At 36.8% G+C, this 22500-nt stretch overlaps 1 protein-coding gene across 1 annotated transcript in view; it reads right to left on the minus strand.

The window, feature by feature from the left end:
* The window catches only part of LOC135216680 (lachesin-like), a gene marked incomplete at its 5' end in the record, with an annotated part of 248004 nt that overhangs the window by 151155 nt on the left and 74349 nt on the right, over positions 1 to 22500 (minus strand). The window contains 1 exon segment of the mRNA XM_064252081.1: positions 21554 to 21715. Within this exon segment, the coding sequence (XP_064108151.1) occupies positions 21554 to 21715 (162 nt within the window).

Below are 22500 nucleotides of genomic sequence, written 5' to 3' on the forward strand. Positions count from 1 at the left end.
CGTAGAATATTAACCCCAAAATCTAACGCCAAAACGCCGTAGATTTGCACACAATAAGAAAAAAAACAGTAGAAGGAAATTGAAGAAAAAAAAAAGTTAAAACATTCCACCACCAAATTGCAAAAAAAACAGACAAGAAAAAAAAAGAAAAAAATGCAATTGCACAACAATATATTAATCCCCACAGCCAATTCTTTTCAATTTCGAGATATGTGTTAACCTCAACCGACCTGTTTTTTCCTCTAAGACTACAAATCTGTTTCCAATTTCCTCCTCAATGACTTTAAAAGGACCTTCAAACTTCGGGCCTAATTTGTAGTTTAGTTCATTTCTCACATTAAGTTTTAAAAATACCTTGTCTCCGACATTGATCTTGAGATCAGATGTTTTACTATTATTCTTCTGTACCATCTCTCTGGTTGTGGATTCGAGATTACGGAGACAAGCATGTCTCTCTCTCGCTGTGGATATCAACGCCTCGATCGTATCCTCCCCATTATGAGGTATAGTTAGCAAATCAAATGTGCCTTGTGCTGGACAACCAAACAAAGCTTCAAATGGAGTCATTTTAATGGAATCACTAACCATAGTGTTAATACTATGTCTAAAAACATCAACATATCTGTCCCAATTCTTATCATTACCACCTACAATTTTCCTGAGAGCCTCGAGCACTTTCCTGTTTGCTTGTTCGCACAGCCCATTAGCCTCAGGTCTGTATGGAATAATTGTTACTTTCTGTATCCCCATGACTACCGCTAAACATTCTAAAGTTTTCTTCACAAATTCTCTACCAATGTCGGTCAACAGAACTTCGGGTGAGCCGTATCTGCAAATGTAACCACTGAAAAACGCTACAGCTACTTCTTCAGCCGTTTTATGCTTAAGTGGGAAAATTTCTACTATCCTTGTAAGTGCATCTATTATCACTAATAAGTACTTATTCGCATACCTAGACTCACAAAAATTCCCCAGGATATCCATATGTATTCTCTGAAAAGGTCTACTCGGTATAGGATACGATCCTAATTTGCATGAAGTTATTCTTGCAGGCTTACATGCGTTGCACACTGTACAATTTCTCACAAAATTTTCCACATCGTTCCCCATGTTTTTTCAAATGTATTTAGCACGAACTTCATCATATGTTTTTTCTATTCCCAAGTGTGGACTACTGAACCTGCAATGAACTATATCCAAAACCACTGTAATTAGGACTTTCGGAATGACGATCTGTGTCGTATCTCCTTTACTTTCACTGGTTCTCAATTTATATTTAATTTTCCTAACCAATAGATTACCTTCTAAATCCAAACCCGAAAAAGGCAACTTATAACATTTCCTAACTAATTCCCCTCTAAGAAACGCTTTCGCGTCTGCTAGAATCTCGTCTTCATCTTGCCTTTGCTCTATGAGACCCATATCCCATTGTATAGCCTCGCTAGTGACTTGCGCAACTTGTAAACCTTCCCTGTCATAAAAACTTCTACAAAAGCATTTGCAACTACGTTAAATTTCCCCTTTATATATTTGAGCTTTGCATCAAAATCTCTGATAGATAAAAACCATCGAGCTCTTTTAGGCGACAAATCGGGTTTATTTAAAAGATCTAATAACGGCTGGTGGTCTGTAAGAACTTCTACTTTATTTCCCATCAGTAACATTTTAAAATGAACCAAGCTTGACACTATTGCAAAGGCTTCTTTATTATGGTAGCCATTGATCTCTCGTTGCTGCTCTTTGTCCTGAACTTCCTGCTATAAAAGGCTATGGGATAGAATTTCCCATCAAACTTTTGCATAAGGCAAGCACCTATACCTTCCTGGCTGGCATTGGTCACTAATGTAAAAGGTTTGCTAAAATCAGGAAACTTCAAAACAGGGGGATTCATTAGCGCGTCCTTGAGCTTTTGAAAACTCTCTGCCTGGGGTTCCTTCCATTGAAATTGAACGTCTTCCCGCAATATATCTGTTAGGGGAGCTGCTATATTAGAGAACCCTTTCACAAACCTCCTAAAGAAATCGGTGATACCCAGGAATGACTTAATCTCTTTTTTTGACCTGGGGGTGCGAAAATTCGCTATTGCTTTGACTTTATCATCATTTACTCTAACCCCTTCCTTAGATATGACATGGCCTAGATATGTAATTTTCTTTTTCAAGAACAAACACTTGGCTAGCTAAATTTTCAACCCTGCTAATCTAAGCCTCCTAAGTACTTCTCTAAGCACTTCCAGGTGTTGCGCGATCATGTCTGTTGCGACTAATATATCATCCATATGCACAAAAACATTTTTGCCCAATAACCCATGCAAAACTGTGTTCACCAACCTGGTAAAAGTCATCGGGCTGCCCGATAAACTGAAAGGCATTCACGTAAATTCATAGTCCCTTTGGCACTGAAAAAGCGGTATATACCTTGCTACTTTCACGAAGAGGGACCTGCAAAAAAACCCTGTGCCAAATCAATTGAGCTATAAATATTGTCCCCCGATTTCAACAAAAAGATCTGGTATGCACACGACTGGATAGCGGTCAGGGATCATTTTTTCATTTAAACGTCTAAAATCGATGCAAACCAGCACAGAACCGTCCTTCTTAGGCACAGCTAGCAAGGGAAAGTTATAAGGAGATACGCTAGGTCTAATGATTCGTTCTTCCTCCCATCTATTGACCTCTTTCTCTACCTGTTCTCCGATTTTGAAAGGTATGTGATATGCAGGAATATAAATAGGTTTTGTGCCACTCTCCAAATTTACCTTATGCTCTAACACATTAGTCATCCCCAATTTATCACCTTGTAAGGCTACCGTATCCCCAAATTCTGCCAAGAGCTCGCTTATTGCTTCAACATGTTCACTATAATCCGCATTAGCTAAATGTTCTCAAAATATCTGTTTCCTTGATTGCATTTCTGCCTCTGAAAACTCAGGTTTCCCCTCTATGATAGCTACTGAACCAGTATCACGACTCCAATCTTGGAAATCCAACATATATGTATTCTTCTGGTCTCTCCTAACTGTATCATTACAGTTTAGTAACTCCAACCACGTGGCCCTATCCATGGATACCCTGTTCACCGTTGCCGTGCTAATAACCCCTCTAAGCCTCTTGCTATGTTCAATAACACACAATTCCGTAGGTTTCTCACTTCCTTCAATTTGACTTTTACCATAGTCTTTGAACCAGGTAGTAACACAATATCTTCGGATAAAGCACCTCTATATTTGTGGTTAGTATCTCCCCTTTCCACCACCCCATACACATTACCACCCTCAGTATCATCCCCAGTATTGTTAGTATCAGAAATAACATCAATATTAGTATCAACATCACCATCCAAAATATCATCACCACCATTATCACCGTGAACTCCGATAGAATCCCTGCAATCATTTCCCATATCATCAATGTGGGTTTTAATGTTACCTCTCTCCGTAACACCTGTATCACCACCGTTACTATCATTGAGCACATCTCCTTTTTCAATAATCTCCATGTCCTCCATTCTAATCATGTCCTCATAAGGCACAGGTATTCCAACTGTTATCCTGTTAACACCCGCATGGATCAAAATCTTGTGTCTCCTACACGCAGGATGACCCAACAAAAATCTGCTGCCCAACACAATTCCTTTCATTACCAAAAATGGTTCTGTTAGTACTCTGTCACTGAGAGTAAACTGTATTTGAACACAACCGAGGGTATTTAATCTATGGGCTTGCACATCACACACCGTCTCCATTGAGGGTTGCAAAGGGTAATTGGAGAACATGGATTGATACAAATTATAGTCCATTAAATTTATAGACACTCCTGAGTCTATAAATATCGGGATATCCACATCCCCTACTGTTCCATAAACTATAGCCCTGGGCTTTCTGGGGTGTTCCCCACGAGACCACAACGGCACGTACCAATCACCTGTACCCTTTTTGTTGATCGAGCTTCCAAAAATTTTGCCGATCCCTTTGCCCTCTGGTTTGACCTACCTGGGAAGTCCTCTCATTATAACTTCCAGAATTTTGAGGTGTAGGCCTCGTATCTCTCCGTATCTGAGACGGACTAGATTGCCAATAGTGATCCATACTCTTACACATTCTACAGTATTTAGCTCTACACAATTTCTTTGTATGCCCTGGTTTATTGCAGTTGAAACAGCGCAACTGCTGTTGCCTTTGATCGATCAATCTTTTGCTATATTAAACTTTTGCAAACATATGGGGAGGAGAAAATTTGGTGTCTCTTTGCGCCCTATTTCCCGGGCCTGTCCCATTAAAAATTGTATTATCTACAGTGGGACATTTAGACATATGTTTCTCAATTTGGGCATAAAGTAATTCTTCATCTGAAGTAGGTTCAATCTTTTCATCAAAACTATTCACTATTGCATCCGGTACATCGTGCAAGAGCATAAAAAAACAGATCAGTTTATGAATATTCTCAAGTGAGACACTACCTCCTGTAACCCATTTAGATGTTTTCAATATTCCTACCCAATCTGCCACTGAGTCAAAAAGTTTTGAACTATGTTCTACGAGGCTATTAGTGCCCTTCCTTATTTCATAAAGACCCCTAAGGTCCTTCACCATATCTCCGTGTTCCTTTGAGCCATAAGCTGTTTTCAAAAACGCTTGACAAATCAGTCCAGGTACGACATTTCGCAAATTGGAAACCCCTGCAATGATGGGAGAGATCGCCTTTATTGAAATCTAGCAAAGCTTTTGCCTCTCTAAACGCCTCTATATCATCCGTTATATTCTTTGCGCTTAAATAATTATTCACACCTTCAATAAATATTTTCACCAGCTGAGATAACACACCATCTACAATTCCCCTGAACGGGCTCACGCCCGCACTCATGTTCGTTACGTGATGTAGCAGCGTTGTGGTAGTCTTAGCATCCGCCATTTTTCTCTCCCTACGGAGGCTCTTATGTTCTATAAGATTCCCCAATCTTAATAATTTCAATGTATTTATATACACACAAAACCCAATCCAGAAAAATTAATACAAATTTTCCCCCAATAATGGATAACAAAAAACAAACGCGCCCCGCGCCCAGTATATCATCCCACGAAAGCAACAAAAAAGAAAAAAAAAAAAATAGGGAGGGGATAGAAAAAGGAAAAAAGGTGCAAAACGCTTACTAAGCTATCCAACCCAGCAACACCCAGACCCACACACACACAACTCTCGCCTCCCTCTCTCTCTCTCTCTCTCTTATGGTGTGACTCACAACAGCCAAAAACCTCGCTCACATCATTACAATGTCCATCGAATTTTGAGACATCAAAACAAAAACCCCCTTCAAGTAAATTTGCCGCAAACAAAACAGAATAAAAACAAAAAAAGAGAAAAGAAGGGAGAAAACTTGAAAATACACTCACATCTTCATATGACTGGAAACCGAATTCGTATACGCATTGCAAATATGTGTAGCCTATTCACCAAACTCGTGAAACACTTTAATATGTCAAAAACTAAACTTTTTCCCTTCATGTTTCAAAACACCGGTTTTAATGAATCACTAAATGGCTAACACTGAGATGCTGAGAGATACCCGACGCTTTCAGCACCACACCAACCCATTGAATCAGCAAAAACAGCACCGAGTTACCTGTGACATGATAATAACCCCTTTTCCTACAAAAAAATATATGTCTAACTAATCACCAGTCTCTTCGTTAGCGTACCTACAGCCTATGAAATATATAAAAAGTTTGTTAATCTGCTGTCCACCACTCTTACCCCTCCCTTTGACAAAACTACACAAATTAACAATTCTTACCTGGCGCCCTCTATCTGCAAACATGTTATTAGGCTATTAAGCTCACATAAATACAAAAATACACTATTTATTACCCAAAGCAGATGAACATAAAACAGAACAAAATGAATAATAAATCATTGATAAAAACCCAAGTCTGGCCCACAAAGAAAAACTATCAAGTTATCATTCTACTCTCCTGGCTAAGTATTCACTCCCAGACCCAAAATGTCAATTGTTACATTGTATTAGTCAGGTTAGAGAATCCCATCTCAAGTATCATGTATCATGGTATAGAGCCCATGTGTAATAAAGATATATAACACAATATTAAGTAAAGACATTCACTTCACACTTCTCTCTTTTCAAAGGCAATATTAAGTAGAGAGATACATTTCACACTTCTCTCTTTTCAAAGGCAACTGTTTCTAAGTCATTTAAAATATGTGCCATACCTTTGAGATGGGGTTTTCTCCTGACCTTGGCATTCGCTAACCGTCTTCCTCCCTATCACAAAGAAAAGTGTCTTTCCCTCAAATGCCTCGATCGGTCAGACCTGTGACATCCGTACAAACGAATGTACACACCCGCCACACCCCAAACTAGGCACTATGCATGCGAAACCCCGCCCGCCCCTGGCAACAGTACGGACAGTCTCCAGCTTACAAAAGTATGCATAGCATCAGATTCCTTCATTCAAGAAGGCTACCTCTACAGCTCACTCTGTCTCCAAGCAAGGGCACACGATATGTAATTCACTAACACATCAATTCATACCTGTAAGATATATATATATATATATATATATAATATATATATATATATATATATATATATATATATATATATATATATATATACACATACACACACACATGCACACACACATACATATATAACTATCTATATATATATATATATATATATATATATATATATATATATATAAACACACACATACACACACACACACACACACACACATATATATATATATATATATATATATAATTATATATATATATATATATATAACACACACGTACACACACACACACACACACACATACACACATATATATATTATATATATATATATATATATATATTATATATATATATATATATATATATATATATATATACATATTAGAATATACAGTCTCAGTAATTGGGCGGCTACTTGGAAGTCTTAGCTTAATGATAAATAATATGGCCAAGACAAGTAAGTACATTCTTTATTAAACGAGCTTTCGAGGTACAAAACCTTAATGTCAGGCTGAAAAATTGACAAGAATGAGAAATCACTGAAATTACAATAAAATGAACTGTCTACCTAAAATCTTCAATTAAAATTGTTCACAAAACATAAAACGAACAACAAATACAAACTAAAAGATTAATCACAAAATTACGAAAAAACTAAAACAATCGCAAAACCAGAATTGAACAACTCATCTGGTATTCAACTAGCTATCGTGTGGGTCGTTAGCCATTTTGCTTTGGGTGTGGTAATTTACTTCATTGTAATTTCAGTGGTTTCTCATCCTTGTCTATTTTTCAGCCTGATGAAAGTTTGTTTAATAAAGAATGTACAGCCAGTTACAAAACCGGTATCGCTCCCGCAGGTCTGGCTCAGTGAGATCATGCCCTTCTTGCCCTGAAAGTGGCCCACGTTCAAACAACCGTATATAAGACTTTTGTGGTGCGGTCTGTTACAGCGTGAGTCTGCAAGAAACCGCATGAAACCGCACTATAAACACACCAAAAGCACGCCATCTTACTGGCGGGGGCAGGTGAAGACTGTTAAGGTAAGTTTACACCTACGCACTTTTGTGTTGTGGGCTGTTACGGCGTGGGACTGCAATAAACCACCAGAAAATTGACGCGGTGGGGAGAAAAAATGACCATTATTGGGGGCCGTGGCGCGGACCCATGTGGTGTGTTACGGGCATGTCACGGCGTGTTCTTGCGGTGTCTAGTGGAGTGTTACAGCGTTGGTGCGGTTTTATCGTCATTGTTGCTATGCCAGCGCACGCGCTCTTGCGGTTTTGTTACTCCGTGTAGCGGTGTGTTGCGGTGTTGAAATGAATAGAACTCGGAAAATAACTATAACTATAAAATGCAATTGAATAATGAAAGAGAATGGCCATAAAGAATAATAACGTGAAGAAATATAACAGGAAATCTTAACATGAAATATGATATATGAAATATGCAATAAATAGAACTCGGAAAATAACTTAAACTATAAAATTAAATGTAACATGAAATAAATATGGCCATCAAATGATATAATAACATACAAGGTAAGAACAATAATATCATATTGAGAACATGATCAAATGAACATGAACACATACAGATATGATAATGAAACAGTAATTAACATTGACTGGACATAGTTATTAACAGGAGAACAATGAAAAATCAGTAAGATACTAAAGACATATTAACCTCAGTTGATAATATATGATATTTGCAGTTGAACATGTTATGGCATAAACCAAGTCCCAATTTCATGTTTATTTTCTTACATTCTATGCTTTTTATGTTCATTTTCTTATATTCTATGCTCTTCATGTTCATTTTCTTATATTCTATGCTTTTCGTGTTTTATTTTTTTTATATTCTATGCTTTTTATGTTCATTTTCTTATATTCTATGCTTTTCATGTTTATTTTTTTATATTCTATGCATTTCATGTTCATTTTCCTACTTTATATGCTTTTCGTGTTAATTTTCTTATTTCTATGCTTTTCATGTTCATTTTCTTATATTCTATGCTTTTCATGTTCATTTTCTTATATTCTATCCGATTTCATGTTCAGGTTTTCCTTATATTCTATGCTTTTTTCAATAGTTTCATTTTCTTATATTCTATGCCTTTCATGTTTGTTTAGTATAAGTTTTTTGTTGTTATATCCATCATTTGCTTCTCATTTGTCTTATTATTATGAATTATGTTATTATAACTTTCAGTTAATTATTTTCCTACATCATTTTATATATGTACCAATCATCATTCCAATATTCTTTATTATATTGATATTGTTATTAGGACAATACAAAAGTATGGGAGTATAAAACAATGAGAAATACATCATGATCTTTATTTACAATTATGTACATTTGTTTGGTTATGTTTTATTATAGAGTTCTTTGGGTCCTTTACTCATCAGTAGCTGGCCGTCCTCGAGGAAACACCATTCGCTCTTGCCATTCCACTGCGCCTGCATCCGATGAGAAGTACTGGGCCAGGTAATCTCTGACGGCCTTCGCTCGACGTGTGTAGTTTGGATCCCCTTCTTGCCATGAGTCGTTCCATGAGGTTCAGCGACTCCTCCCTCCAAGTACCCGCTACGACGTTATGGTGTTGGTCCTCTTAGTCGACGTCGGTGCCTGCAACTGGGTAGCGTTGCAGTGCCAGGTTGTGCATGACACATGCGCACAAAGTTATCTTCTTGCACACCTTTACATCCTGTTGCATCATCGTCCCGAAGACTCGTCATCTCATCTGCAGCAGGCCGAATGCGTTTTCCACCACACGACGAGCGTGAGATAATCTGTAGCTGTATATACGTTCGATGGGATCTTGTGATTGGTGGGAGTAGGGCTTCATCAACCACGGATTGAGAGCGAAGGCATCGACGGCGACTATGTGGAAGGGGATGGTTGGTTGTCGTTGGGCAGATTTTTGTTTGTGGGAGTCCTGCTCAGTTGTTTGTGATGGCCCTGGCCAGGTTGCACTTCTGCCAGGTTCCTCCATCCCCAGCACCTCCTTCTCCACCAACGTCGACGAACAGGAACCTGTACTTAGCATCGGAGAGGGCCATGAGAACGATGCTGTGAAACTTCTTGTAATTGAAATACAGTGATCCTCCACCTTTGGGTTTATTGATCGCTACACGCTTCCCATCCAGGGCTCCCACACAATTAAAGTAGTTCCACTTTGGGGCGAATCATTTTGCTAAGTCATTCTATTCTTCTGGTGTCTTGGGGCACTTCATCACTTCTGGTTTGTATGTGTCGATAATGGCTTGGCAGACTAATGGGATAAATCGGCATATGGAACTCTTGGAGACTCTGAAGCTGTATTGTAGGCTTGTATAGTCGTTCCCACTTGCCAGGTGGCGGAGAGTGACCGCCAACTTGAGTCCCACCTCTTGTGCAAGCCGCATTTTCGTATCCTTCTTCTTCAACATGGGCGTCAGCCTTTCGACCATCTCCTCGAACAATTCAGGGTAGATGTGTGGAAAGTTCTTGTGTCCTTTGCGGTCCTCCTTGTTCCATTCTTGTAGTAGCTGGTCGTAGTCCCCATGTAGTTGCTGCCGTGTCAGTCACTCCCGAGCCAAAATCCGCCCTGCCCTGCCGTCCTTTCTGCGTGGTGCAGGTAGCTGTGGCACTGTAGTATGTCTTCTGAACCTGTCGATGACCTGGACTGCACAGAGACACAGGACAGCTACCAAAAATCCCTGGGTCTCCTGGGGTGAGAGGCTGTTGAGGTCCATATTGCATGCTGGTTGGGTGTGGAATGAAGGATGTGCTTGGCAGGCTTCTATATATACCCAAGGTTCATATCTGGCACAGTGTGACATGGTGCATGTGCAACAATCATGCACCACTGCACGTCATGTCTCGTGCAGATGTGTGCGAACTCCGCAACAATACCACAACCCACCCGCAACACACCGCTACACGGAGTAACAGAGCCACAAAAGCGTGTGCCCTGGCATAGCAACAACGACCATAAAACCGCGCCAACGCCGTAACACTCCACTAGACACCGCAAGAACATGCCGGTAACACACCGCACGGGTCAGCGCCACGCCGCCCAATATCGGTAATTGTTTCCCCCCACCGCGTCAATTTTCTGGTGGTTTATTGCGGTCCCACACCGTAACAGCCTGCAACACAAAAGTGCGTAGGTGTAAACCTACCTATATGTAGATTTGTTCGAAAGGGAGGAGGAGGGAAATTACGGTAATCACGCAAAGAAATGTAATATTGAATGAAATATATATGGACAGAGAGAGAGAGAGAGAGAGAGAGAGAGAGAGAGAGAGAGAGAGACAGAGAGAGAGAGAGAACTTTTATTCCTGTTTAGTTATTAATCTGATGGACATACTTGAGACCTTCTGCTTTAAGAAACATGTTATCATATATTTTTTGGAAAATAATTATTATGAAATCTTATCACATTGTATTGTTTTAATCGTTATCACATTTTCTAAATATAAATGCTTAAATTATTGTTGGAACTGACTATTCATATTAATATTATTAGGACGAAAATATCCTTTTTAATTATCTTATAAGCACCTGTATCCTCTCTCTCTCTCTCTCTCTCTCTCTCTCTCTCTCTCTCTCTCATTCTGTCCTCCGTCTTATATCGCCTGGATTGACTATTTAAATAATGGTAGATGTTTATGTTATTTGGATGTGGCGAAGGATTACAAAACCGTAAATGGCTACTGTACCAACTTGTGCTAAGCTGTATCTATTTATGCCCTAGATTGACTGGACTATAATTACCTATATCACCAATAATATTCCAATCTGGTCACAAAGATGTTACACACCAGGTTTTGTAGCCGTGGGTTGTATAAGTCTCAAAGCATCAATTTTGCAAGGATATTATTTTATTAATTAATCTATGCTAAGAAGACATTACAGGATATGCTAATCTAGTACCACAGGATTTGTATTTATGGCATAACTTAGTTGAGTTACCAGTATTTGAGTGTGATGGGCCACTTGGCTCCACCCCTCATAACCATCTAAACTACTTATAGAAAGTATTTCAATTTGCTATATTTCTTATGTTATAGAATATTTATTATATTATTTCCGAAACTCTTTGTGAAAATAAATTATTTGAAATGAAATGCAGTGAAATGTGTGCATCGGTGCATTAATATAATGATGGTGGGGTATAAATTATGTAGGTGTTGCAAAACTGTATAACATATTTAGTCTCAAATTTTTTTCGGACAGTCTTTAGACCTGGTCAGATCGGTCACGTCTTAGCTAACCATCCCCGAATCCTGTCCAGGTGTGGAATTTCTATATTATTGTTGGGTGTCTCTGGTCTTGTTTTGAGGGGGTCTGTAGAAAATTATGTTTGCTTTGTGAATTGCTTTCTCAATTATATGGTCAGGATACCTTAAAGACGAAATCTGCTTACGAGTTAGTTCAAATTCTTTTTCCCGGAAATCCAGAAAATATGGTAAATTTGTATTCTGTCGTGTCTCTGATTATTAAAACATCAAGAAAAGGAATTATATATATATATATATATATATCATTCGAGCTACAAATGTCCTTTAATATCTAATTCGCTTTACATTGGAATTGATATATTTGCATATATGAACCGAAGGGGAATTTTTAATTGATAATAATTTCATCCCCTCATGGGATCGAACCACGTCCAAGGGACAGGCACAAATCAGGACCAACATTGACATTACCAATTCGGCTAACAGTGAGGTAACGTCAATGTCGGTCCTGATTTCGTGCCCTTGGACGGTGGTTCGATCCCATGAGGGGACGAAATTATTATCAACTAAAAATTCCCCTACGGTACATATATGCAATTATATCAATTCCGAGGCAGAGCGAATTAGATATTAAAGGACAAAGCTCGAATGACTTATATGAATCACGGTGATGTACATTATATATATATATATATATATATATATATATATAATATATATATATATATATATATATATATATATATATATTATATATATATATATAATAATCTAATAAAAGTAGCCCATAAAAAACACCAAAATATGAAGAGAAAAGTACTATATTTCAGAGACTGCTGTCTCCCTCTTTAGGTATATAAATGAGAAAAGTTTTCAGAGAAGGTGGTATTTATCACAAGAGATCCATCCACAGGTAAGCCAATTTAGGTCCCCCCCTCTGATAATCTTCCTTTAATCTTCTTAAGCGTTGGTTGAATGAAAGTCTTCTCGATCACATCTGAATCCCATGCTCCTTTTGAGGTGTTCATTACCTGCCTCTCTTTTATTAAGGCCGATTCCATCATTTGACTCTTGTACCGGCAGTTGCTGCTATAAATTATATGTGACAAATTCCAGTTTATTCTATGGTTATGTTCATTTATATGATTGAAAATAGCTGAGTTCTGTTCTCCATACCTAACTGACCGTTTGTGTTGAATTAATCTCTGGGGATGTAGTTTTCCTGTAAATCCAGTGTAAGATTGGTCACAGTCCTGGCATGGGATTTCGTAAACCCCGGTGTCCTTGGGGGATGTCTTTTGTTAGACGTTGTGTGGGTGTGTGTGTGTATAACTGAATCACGAAAGCTTGGAAAGTGATAAATGCATAAATAAAGGTATACGCCACAAAGAAAAGATAAACTGAACTACCAATCCAATTTATCTGGTGGTTGTTTTCTCTTAAATGAATGAATATTGCATTAAATGTTTGCCTAGTTTTAACAGAATATTTATGTTTAGAAGTAAGATAAAAACAGCATAAACATTCTGTGCTATTTATGCTTAGAAGTAAAATTAAAACAGCATAAATATTCTGTGTACTAACAACTATCTACAGATACTCTTCCTGGTTGCTAAGATTGCTCGCAATCATATCATATAGTCCTTTATTTATATACGTATATATATATATATATATATATATATATATATATATATATATATATATATATATATATATATCTAAGGAAAAGACCATAAAAACACCAAAATATAAAGAGAAAAATACTATATTTCAGAGACTGCTGTCTCCCTCTTCATATACCTGAAGAGGGAGACAGCTGTCTCTGAAAGATAGTACTTTTCTCTCTATATTTTGGTGTTTTTATGGACTCCTTTTACAAGATGGAATTCTGTTGTAACAGAACATTTTTACAAGTCATATATATATATATATATATGACTGGTAAAAGTGTTTCTGTAACAACAGAATTCCATCTAATAAAGGAGCCCATAAAAAACACCAAAATGTAGAGAGAAAAGTACTATATTTCAGAGACTGCTGTCTCTCTCTTCAGGTATATGAATGAGAAAAGTTTACAGAAAGGTGGTATTTATACCAAGAGATTCGTCCACAAGTAAGCCAATTTAGGTCACCCCGCTGATAATCTCCTTTAATCTTCTTAAGCGTTGGTTGAATGAACACTGCGTCGACGATGTCGGATGTCTCCAATTCCCTTTTGAGATGTTCATACCTGCTTCTCTTTTAATTAAGGCCGATTCCATCATTTGACTCTTGTACCGGCAGTTGCTGCTATAAATTACACGTGACATATTCCAGTTTATTCTATGGTTATGTCATTTATATGATTGAAAATAGCCGAGTTCTGTTGTCCTATACCTAACTGACCGTTTGTGTTGTATTAATCTCTGGGGAAGTGGATTACCTGTAAAATCGATGTAAGATTGGTCACAGTCTGGCATGGATCTCATATACCAGAGTCTTTGGGCTGATGTCTTTTGTTGGACGTTAATCAGGGATTTGGCTAAGGTATTTGGTAGGTAAATGCAAAAGGGTTGGATTTCCCAGGGTGTGAGTTACTCTCTTAATCGTCTCCAGGTGGGGAATTTTATTTATTGTTGTTGTGTCTCTGGTCTTGTCTTTAGGGGTCGGTAGAAAATTACGTTTTGCTTTTTGAATTGCTTCTTCAATTATATGGTCAGGATACTTTAAAGATGAAAGTTGCTTGCGAATTAGTTCAAATTCTTTTGTTTTTTCAGGAAATCTGGGGAACAAATTCGTAAGGCTCTTAAGAATAGGTTGCTAGCTAGACCTATCTTGATGGTATTGTCATGATAGCTAAAATAGTGAATATATGAAGTGAGAACGTTGGTTTCTGTATATGGTAAATTTGTATTCTGTCGTGCTCTGATTATTAAAACATCAAGAAAAGGAATTTTGTTGTCTGTTTCCCATTCAACTTTAAATTTGATGCTGGGCACTAATGCGTTTAATTTTGAGAGGAATTCATTAAAATTACCCACTTATTATCCCAAAATGTTAGTATGTCATCCACGTATCTCATCCACAGCATGTTTTTGGGTTTTATTGCATTTATTACTGTAGTTTCAAAGTATTCCATGTACAGATTGGCTAAAATAGGACTTAAAGGGGACTACCCATACTACACCCGAATTTTGCTTGTAGAATGATTCCCCGAATGAAAATACGTTATTAGATGCACATAATTCAACTAACTTTATTATTTTGTCAAGTGCCAAAGGGAAATGATCTGAATAGGGGGATAATTTTTCCCTTAAAAACTGAAGAACGTAAGCCTGTACTGGTACTTTTGTGAATAGGGAGTCTACGTCAAGGCTTAAAAGTTATGTTGTGAAGTGGTATATGTGCTTCCTCTGAATTTGTGACAAAAGTCTTCCGAATGTTTGATGTGACTGGGAGAAAAAGTGCCTAAAAAAGGAGAAAGGAGGCCAGCTAACCATTTAGAAATTTTGTAATTGAAAGCTCCGGCGCATGAAACGATGGGTCTGAATGGAAGATTGTCTTTGTGAGTTTTGGGAAGACCATAAAAGTAGGGTAATTTAGGATTAATTACTTTAAATTTCTCTAATAGTTCAATACTCTTTTTGTCTTGGCCAATTAATCTTACTTTCCGAAAAAAAAAGTTCTGCATTTACCTACCCAAATACCTTAGCCAAATCCCTGATTAACGTCCAACAAAAGACATCGCCCAAAGACTCTGGGGTATATGAGATCCCATGCCAGGACTGTGACCAATCTTACATCGGATTTACAGGTAAATCACTTCCCCAGAGATTAATACAACACAAACGGTCAGTTAGGTATGGACAACAGAACTCGGCTATTTTCAATCATATAAATGAACATAACCATAGAATAAACTGGAATATGTCACGTGTAATTTATAGCAGCAACTGCCGGTACAAGAGTCAAATGATGGAATCGGCCTTAATAAAAGAGAAGCAGGTAATGAACATCTCAAAAGGGAATTGGACATCAGACATCGTCGACGCAGTGTTCATTCAACCAACGCTTAAGAAGATTAAAGGAAGATTATCAGCGGGGGTGACCTAAATTGGCTTACTTGTGGACGAATCCCTTGGTATAAACTACCCCACCTCTGTAAACTTTTCTCATTCATATACCTGAAGAGAGAGACAGCAGTCTCTGAAATATAGTACTTTTCTCTCTACATTTTGGTGTTTTTATGGGCTCCTTTTATTAGATATATATATATATATATATATATATATATATATATATATATATATATATATATATATATATATATATATATATATATATATATATATATATATATATATATATGTAAATATAGTATATATATATATATATATATATATATATATATATATATATATATATATATATATATATATATATATATATATATATATATATAGGCTGTGAGTAAAAAATTCAACTCATAACCGTACAGTGTATGAAATCATCGTATGACTTTTATGATAATCCTCTTAAGATCACCTTTAATTGAATGAACCCTAATAAACTTCTACTTCTCTCTGTCAATAATAAAAGTTGCACTTTCAAAACGTTTACATGAACTCGCACACATATCCACACGCAGTGCCCGTTATATCTTTGTTGACAAAAATAAAAAGGAACACAAATGTAGTTCTAGCGTCAAGAGTGTTTGTCTTTGGAAAAAGTCTGCGGATTGGCACTAAATCATTCAAGAAACACCTCTGGCAGGAGAAATCGCAAATAGCCGGGGTAGTACAGAAGCGATTAGCCTCATGATGACCTCGCTGTGTCTTTCGGGACTGACAGAGAGGTTTGATGCTGATTCAGATCATGGTTAAAAAACATGAGGAGGAACAATGGGGAACAGTGGAGTAAATACCGTATTTCTGCAACTTTTCTCATTCATTACCTACCTGAAGAGAGAGACAGTAGACTCTGAAATATAGTACTTAATTTCTATATTTTGGTGTTTTTTATGGGCTCCTTTTATTAGACACACACACAACAAGACACGCACACACACACATAACCACACACACACACACACACACACACACACATATATATATATATATATATATATATATATATATATATATATATATATATATATATATATAATATATATATAACGGAATCACCGAAATAATGAACATAATGAATATACAAATAAAGACAACATCCAAGAAGGAAAGAGAAACGATGGAGTTCTGGACGGCCTTTCGACTTCTCGTCCCTTGCTTAACACTGCCAAGTAAAGGGCAAGAATCCGAAGGGCCTTGTAGAACTCCATCGTTTCTCTTTCCTTCGTGGAAATCAATTATATATATAAAATGCGTCAAACGAACTCATTATGCACATGATGTGTTTTCTATTTAGTTTTTGATCTCAGCATCGCCGAGGAATCCAGTGTTCGCACCTGTTTCTAACTGGCAAGAACTAAAGTTACCAACCCCACTATTAAATATATTTATATCTCTACCAGTGCCTTTAATATATAGATATATATATATATATATATATATATATATATATATATATATATATATGTGTGTGTGTGTGTGTGTGTGTGTGTGTGTGTGTGTGTGTGTGTATATAAACACCTAGCTATCAATGCTATTCTTTTCAAATACTTCCACCACATAACCTTTTCAACCCTTTCTAATTAAGGTCCTGTTCTCCTCCTTCCTTAGTGCACTTCTAAACTACACATTATTCTCATTAATCTATCATTGCCTATTCTTTCAACATGACTGAACTATCTCAAAATACTCCGATCCATCCTGTCACCTGAACCTCCACCATTTCTCGTCCAGTGAATTCCGATAAGGTAACATACATTATGAAAACAGTTCACCCCAAATGCTTCCACTTCTAGCATTCATACACATTCAGCATTCACATCACTTCCATAGAGGAGGAATTAGCTCAAAAAAACAAACCCTTCCTAATTCCCTTGTTTCACTTATTTGTGGCTCACCTATTCTTTTATTTTTCATCATCTGTTACCGATTTGCCCCGAAATACATAAATGAGTCACAGTTGTCCATTTCTTAATATTCCTTATCAACATCCACTACGCCCTATAGCATATACTACTATTTGGCAATGTCTTTATTCCATATATATATATATATATTATATATATATATATATATATATATATATATATATATATATAATATATATATATATATATATACGTGTGTGTGTGTGATTATGTGTGTGATTGTGTGTGTGTGTGTGCTTTTGTGTACATATTAAGACTGGGACTTTTGATAAAGAAATCATCCTCCATTTTTTAGTGACCAAACCACCTCAGAATATTCGACTCCGTTTCTGAAGAGTTATATTTCTTTATCACCTTCCCAGTACTACACTTATGGACTTCAAAAAACGTTAACAGATTGCACTTCTATCTCTTATTAGTAATCAGCATCCACAATTTCCTTCCATAAAGGAGACTTCGCTCAACAATTTAACCTTATAACTTTGGTTTTGTAAACACAATTTTCTTGGAAACCTTTTGTTTATGTTTTCTACAAAACCTGAAGCTCCCCGGTGCGCCATGTTGAGTAGCGCCCCTCGGATATGAACGTCGAGTACAACCAAACAATAGACGACAGATTTCTCGATTTAGCTCACAGGTATTGCATTATACACACCCTTTTCTATATTTTTCTGCTGAAAAACTTACTTAATAAACATATCTCCTTCCCTATAATAAAAGAATTCTACTTGGGGCACTGTAAAGAATAAGGTAAAACACATTCCCGAAGGAAAACAGGAGCGTCTGTGTGAGGAGGAGGAGGATGAGGAAGAGGAGGAGGAGAGGGAGGAGGAGGAGGAAGAGGAGGAGGAGGGGAGGAAGAGGAGAGGGAGGAGTAGGAGGGGGACAAGTACAGCATGGAAATTAGCAATACGTCCAAAGCAATCCATGAGCTAAAAGGTCACAGCTGAACTACAGGCGCCATTACTGCAACAAGTCGGAATTTTTCAAGGAACGCCTAATTTACAAAATCCTACATAATTTCCGAAACTGGCATTTAATCACCTCACTATGTCTGCGGGTTTAGTGTAGATTAGATGGTGGTACTTGGCCGGGCGTAGAGCTCTTTTTATTTTAAATTTGAATTAAATGCTGTTTCTACTCTCCTCCACATGGCTTCTAACCTTTCATTTAACTTTTCATGATGAAATAACAACCGTAACTGATTATTTAAGGAAAAACTATTTTTCATCGAAACGATACTCGTATTCTAAACTATTGAGTAGCATATTAAATAATAAGTTGACGTCACCTACAATACAATACGCTGTTCCTAAAATGACTGTACGCGGCGTACCCTTATATCCAATATTATTCCTTTGAAAAGAAATTTCTAAACAGCAGTCAAAAGAAATTACTGGCCCGTAACCTCAAACCCCTTCCAAAAACTACCTGAACAATTGGCTCTTTCTTCAAATTTGAAGACAAACTCAATCCTTTGTTTATATCCAACAACATATATAAGTACAAGTGCCCAGATGTGGTCAGGGGATCTATGTCCGATGTAGTAAAAGAATGTTGTGAATACGCATTGATGCTCACAGGAGTCAGCTTCAGAACCGGGAGCAGATTCTATAGCAATGAACAGTCTAATATCAGGAATCACTCAAAGATATGGAAAGATTTTATAGAAGATGTAGATTTTTCAACAGTAGGACAGGTACAAGAAGGAAATGACCTAACAAAGCTAAAATAATAATGTAAAAAATTGACGTTCCACTTTTAAACTCCCAAATAGCTTCAACACAGCCTGATGGTCTTGTTAAGCTTTTAATTTTCTGGCTGTATGTTTATTTTTATTTGTGTTTTATAACAATAAATGTGAGCATTTTGTTTTAGCTTCCATTTGGGTCGGTTTTCCCCAGCCTTTTAGTAATTTTAGTAATTCTATTCTGAATCTTTTATTGTAATTCTAATGTTATTATTTATTGATCGCCATGCTCGCTGATTCCAGCCTCGAAAATGCAACTAAGAAAAGTTGTGGTATTATATATACATATATAATACCACCTGGTATCATATATGTATATACATACACAAATATATAATAGTATATATATATATATGATATATATATATATATATATATATATATATATATATATATATATATATATATATATATATGTGTGTGTGTTTGTGTGCGTGCGTGCGTGCGCGCACGCGTGTGTGTGTGTGTGAATATATGATTTTAAATCACGAAAAGGTAAAATCATGGTGATTACACAAACAAAGTTACAGCCACAAAGGAAGAGTGAAATGATTGAAATGATAAGCACTTTCGTCTTATTACCAAGATGCTGTGACCATGTCTTGGTTATAAGAAGAAGTTCACCACACACACACACACACACACACACACACATATATATATATATATATATATATATATATATATAAACTAGGCAATGTTTGTTTGTTTGTAGGAATGCTAAACAAATCCACATTGCTTGACTGATTTTCAGGAGATTTTAAATATAAGTCAATATCAAACCGAGAAAGGTCAGGATGAAAACAGAATTAAAATCGGACCATTGGAAGGGATGAAATGTAAAGATTACCGAAAACAACAGATACTTGAGTATCTTATCCATAGTTTTCAAGATCACTGAGAAGAATAGCGATAACCCCGATGACCTTGAAGTTTAAGTTCATCCCAATAGGGATGGGGTGAGAAGGGGGTGGGAAGGGGGATGACGTGAAAATTACAGAAAAAAAACAGATATGAGTATCTAATCCATAGTTTTCAAGGTCGCTGAAATGAATAGTGACACTCCTGATATCCTTGAAGTTCAAATTCAGCCCCAATAGGAAGGGGGGGAGGTAAATTTGGTGGGAAGATGGTGAAATGTTAAAATAACCCAAAAATACAGATACTAGTGTCTAATCTATAGCTTTGAGGTCACTGAGATGAATAATGACACTCTCAATGCCTTTAAGTCCAAGTTCAGTCCTGATAGGAAGGGGTGTGTGAGTAAGGGTGCAAAGGTGATGGCATTTAAAAATAACAGAAAAGTACAGGTATTAGAGTCTAATCCATAGTTTTCAAAGTCGACGGGATGAATAGAGACACTCCCGATACCCTTCAAGTCCAAGTTCAGCTGCGATAGGAATGGGGGCAAGAAGCAGTGAAACGAAAAAGGCCAAAAATGCTGGGCAATGTAACTGAAGCAACTAACTTAACAGGAATCAGGAATGAGAGAGAGAGAGAGAGAGAGAGAGAGAGAGAGAGAGAGAGAGAGTCAGTTGTCATTCAGAGATTACACGGGCACCGACTGGTTGGTCAGTTGGTATACTATACTATACATACATACCAACACACACACACACATATATGTATATATATATATATATATATATATATATATATATATATATATATATATATGATATATATATATATGTGTGTGTGTGTGTGTGTGTGTGTGTGTGTGTGTGTGTGTATTTATATATATATATATATATATATATATATATATATATATATTAGTGTGTGTGTGTATATATATATTTATTTATTTCTTTATTTATTTATATGCATGTATAATTTCTGTTTGAACTAAAACATCGATTGATTAATTATTGAGTGTACATTTTACATTGCATTTTTCCACACCTAGTATGTTAGAATAATATAATTGAGATGGAGAGAAAAAATGCAGCTGCGACCCACATTTGAACATGACTCTGAATCAAGTCCACCCACCTTTCCTTCTCTTATTGAAAGTGATGTGTTTCTGATCTTCCCTCATCCAGGAGATGCTGGGCTCGGGATTGCCCTCAGCTTGGCATGTAAGGGTGACGTTCCCATTCTCTTGTACCACGACACTCGACCCACTGCTCAGGGAGTCGACGATCACGGGCGGAACTGTAAAGACAACGAATCGCATTAATACTACATATGCGGAATTAAGGAATTAGTCAATGGATGTGAAGATGGCATAAGTACATACGAGTATATAATGAGTAATATTCTTTTTTAGTAAGGTTAATCCTTCTATGCTGTCCGGAACTGATTTGCAGTGTCGCTTTAACTTCTCTTGTGTGAGGGAGGTGTGACTTTGCATTTTCTTCTAATTTTTCTCTGAATAAAAATCTTAGTGTTAAAAAATATGCAGGATACAACTCAGGTACAGGGGAAATGGACTACCATCTTTTTTTGTCCTAAGTGAAAATTCTACTCTATTGATGGCAAAACTATTCAAATAATGGCGCAGCGATTTGCAAAATGATTCATTAAAGGCAATTCTTAAAATTAAGATGCACTACGAAAAAGAGAGAATATGTAAAAATTACCTAGTTTCAACTTTACCAGCAAAAGAACAGTCTCATAAATGAAACAAAGCCCTATCCGAGAAGTCTCCGTCAGTTCACGCCCTTTATGCAAGAGATTCCAGAAATAGTATGCAGCGCAAAGCAAAAAAAAAAAAAAAAAAAAAAAACAAGGTGGAAAAGTGAACAAAAAATACAGTGACATGGAACTTCATAAATTCTACAATGAACATTTCCCAGAACACTCGCTCACTATTTCGAAACGCCTTTATGATCTCCTGTGAAATTCCATCACGAGATTCACACTGAATGTAGGTACAATTTGTTTCTAAATTAAAAATAAATATTAAAAAAGGATTGCGAACTAATGTCACGGGCTGT

This window comes from Macrobrachium nipponense, chromosome 19, assembly GCF_015104395.2.
Source record: "Macrobrachium nipponense isolate FS-2020 chromosome 19, ASM1510439v2, whole genome shotgun sequence".
In the NCBI taxonomy this organism is placed as follows: domain Eukaryota; kingdom Metazoa; phylum Arthropoda; class Malacostraca; order Decapoda; family Palaemonidae; genus Macrobrachium; species Macrobrachium nipponense.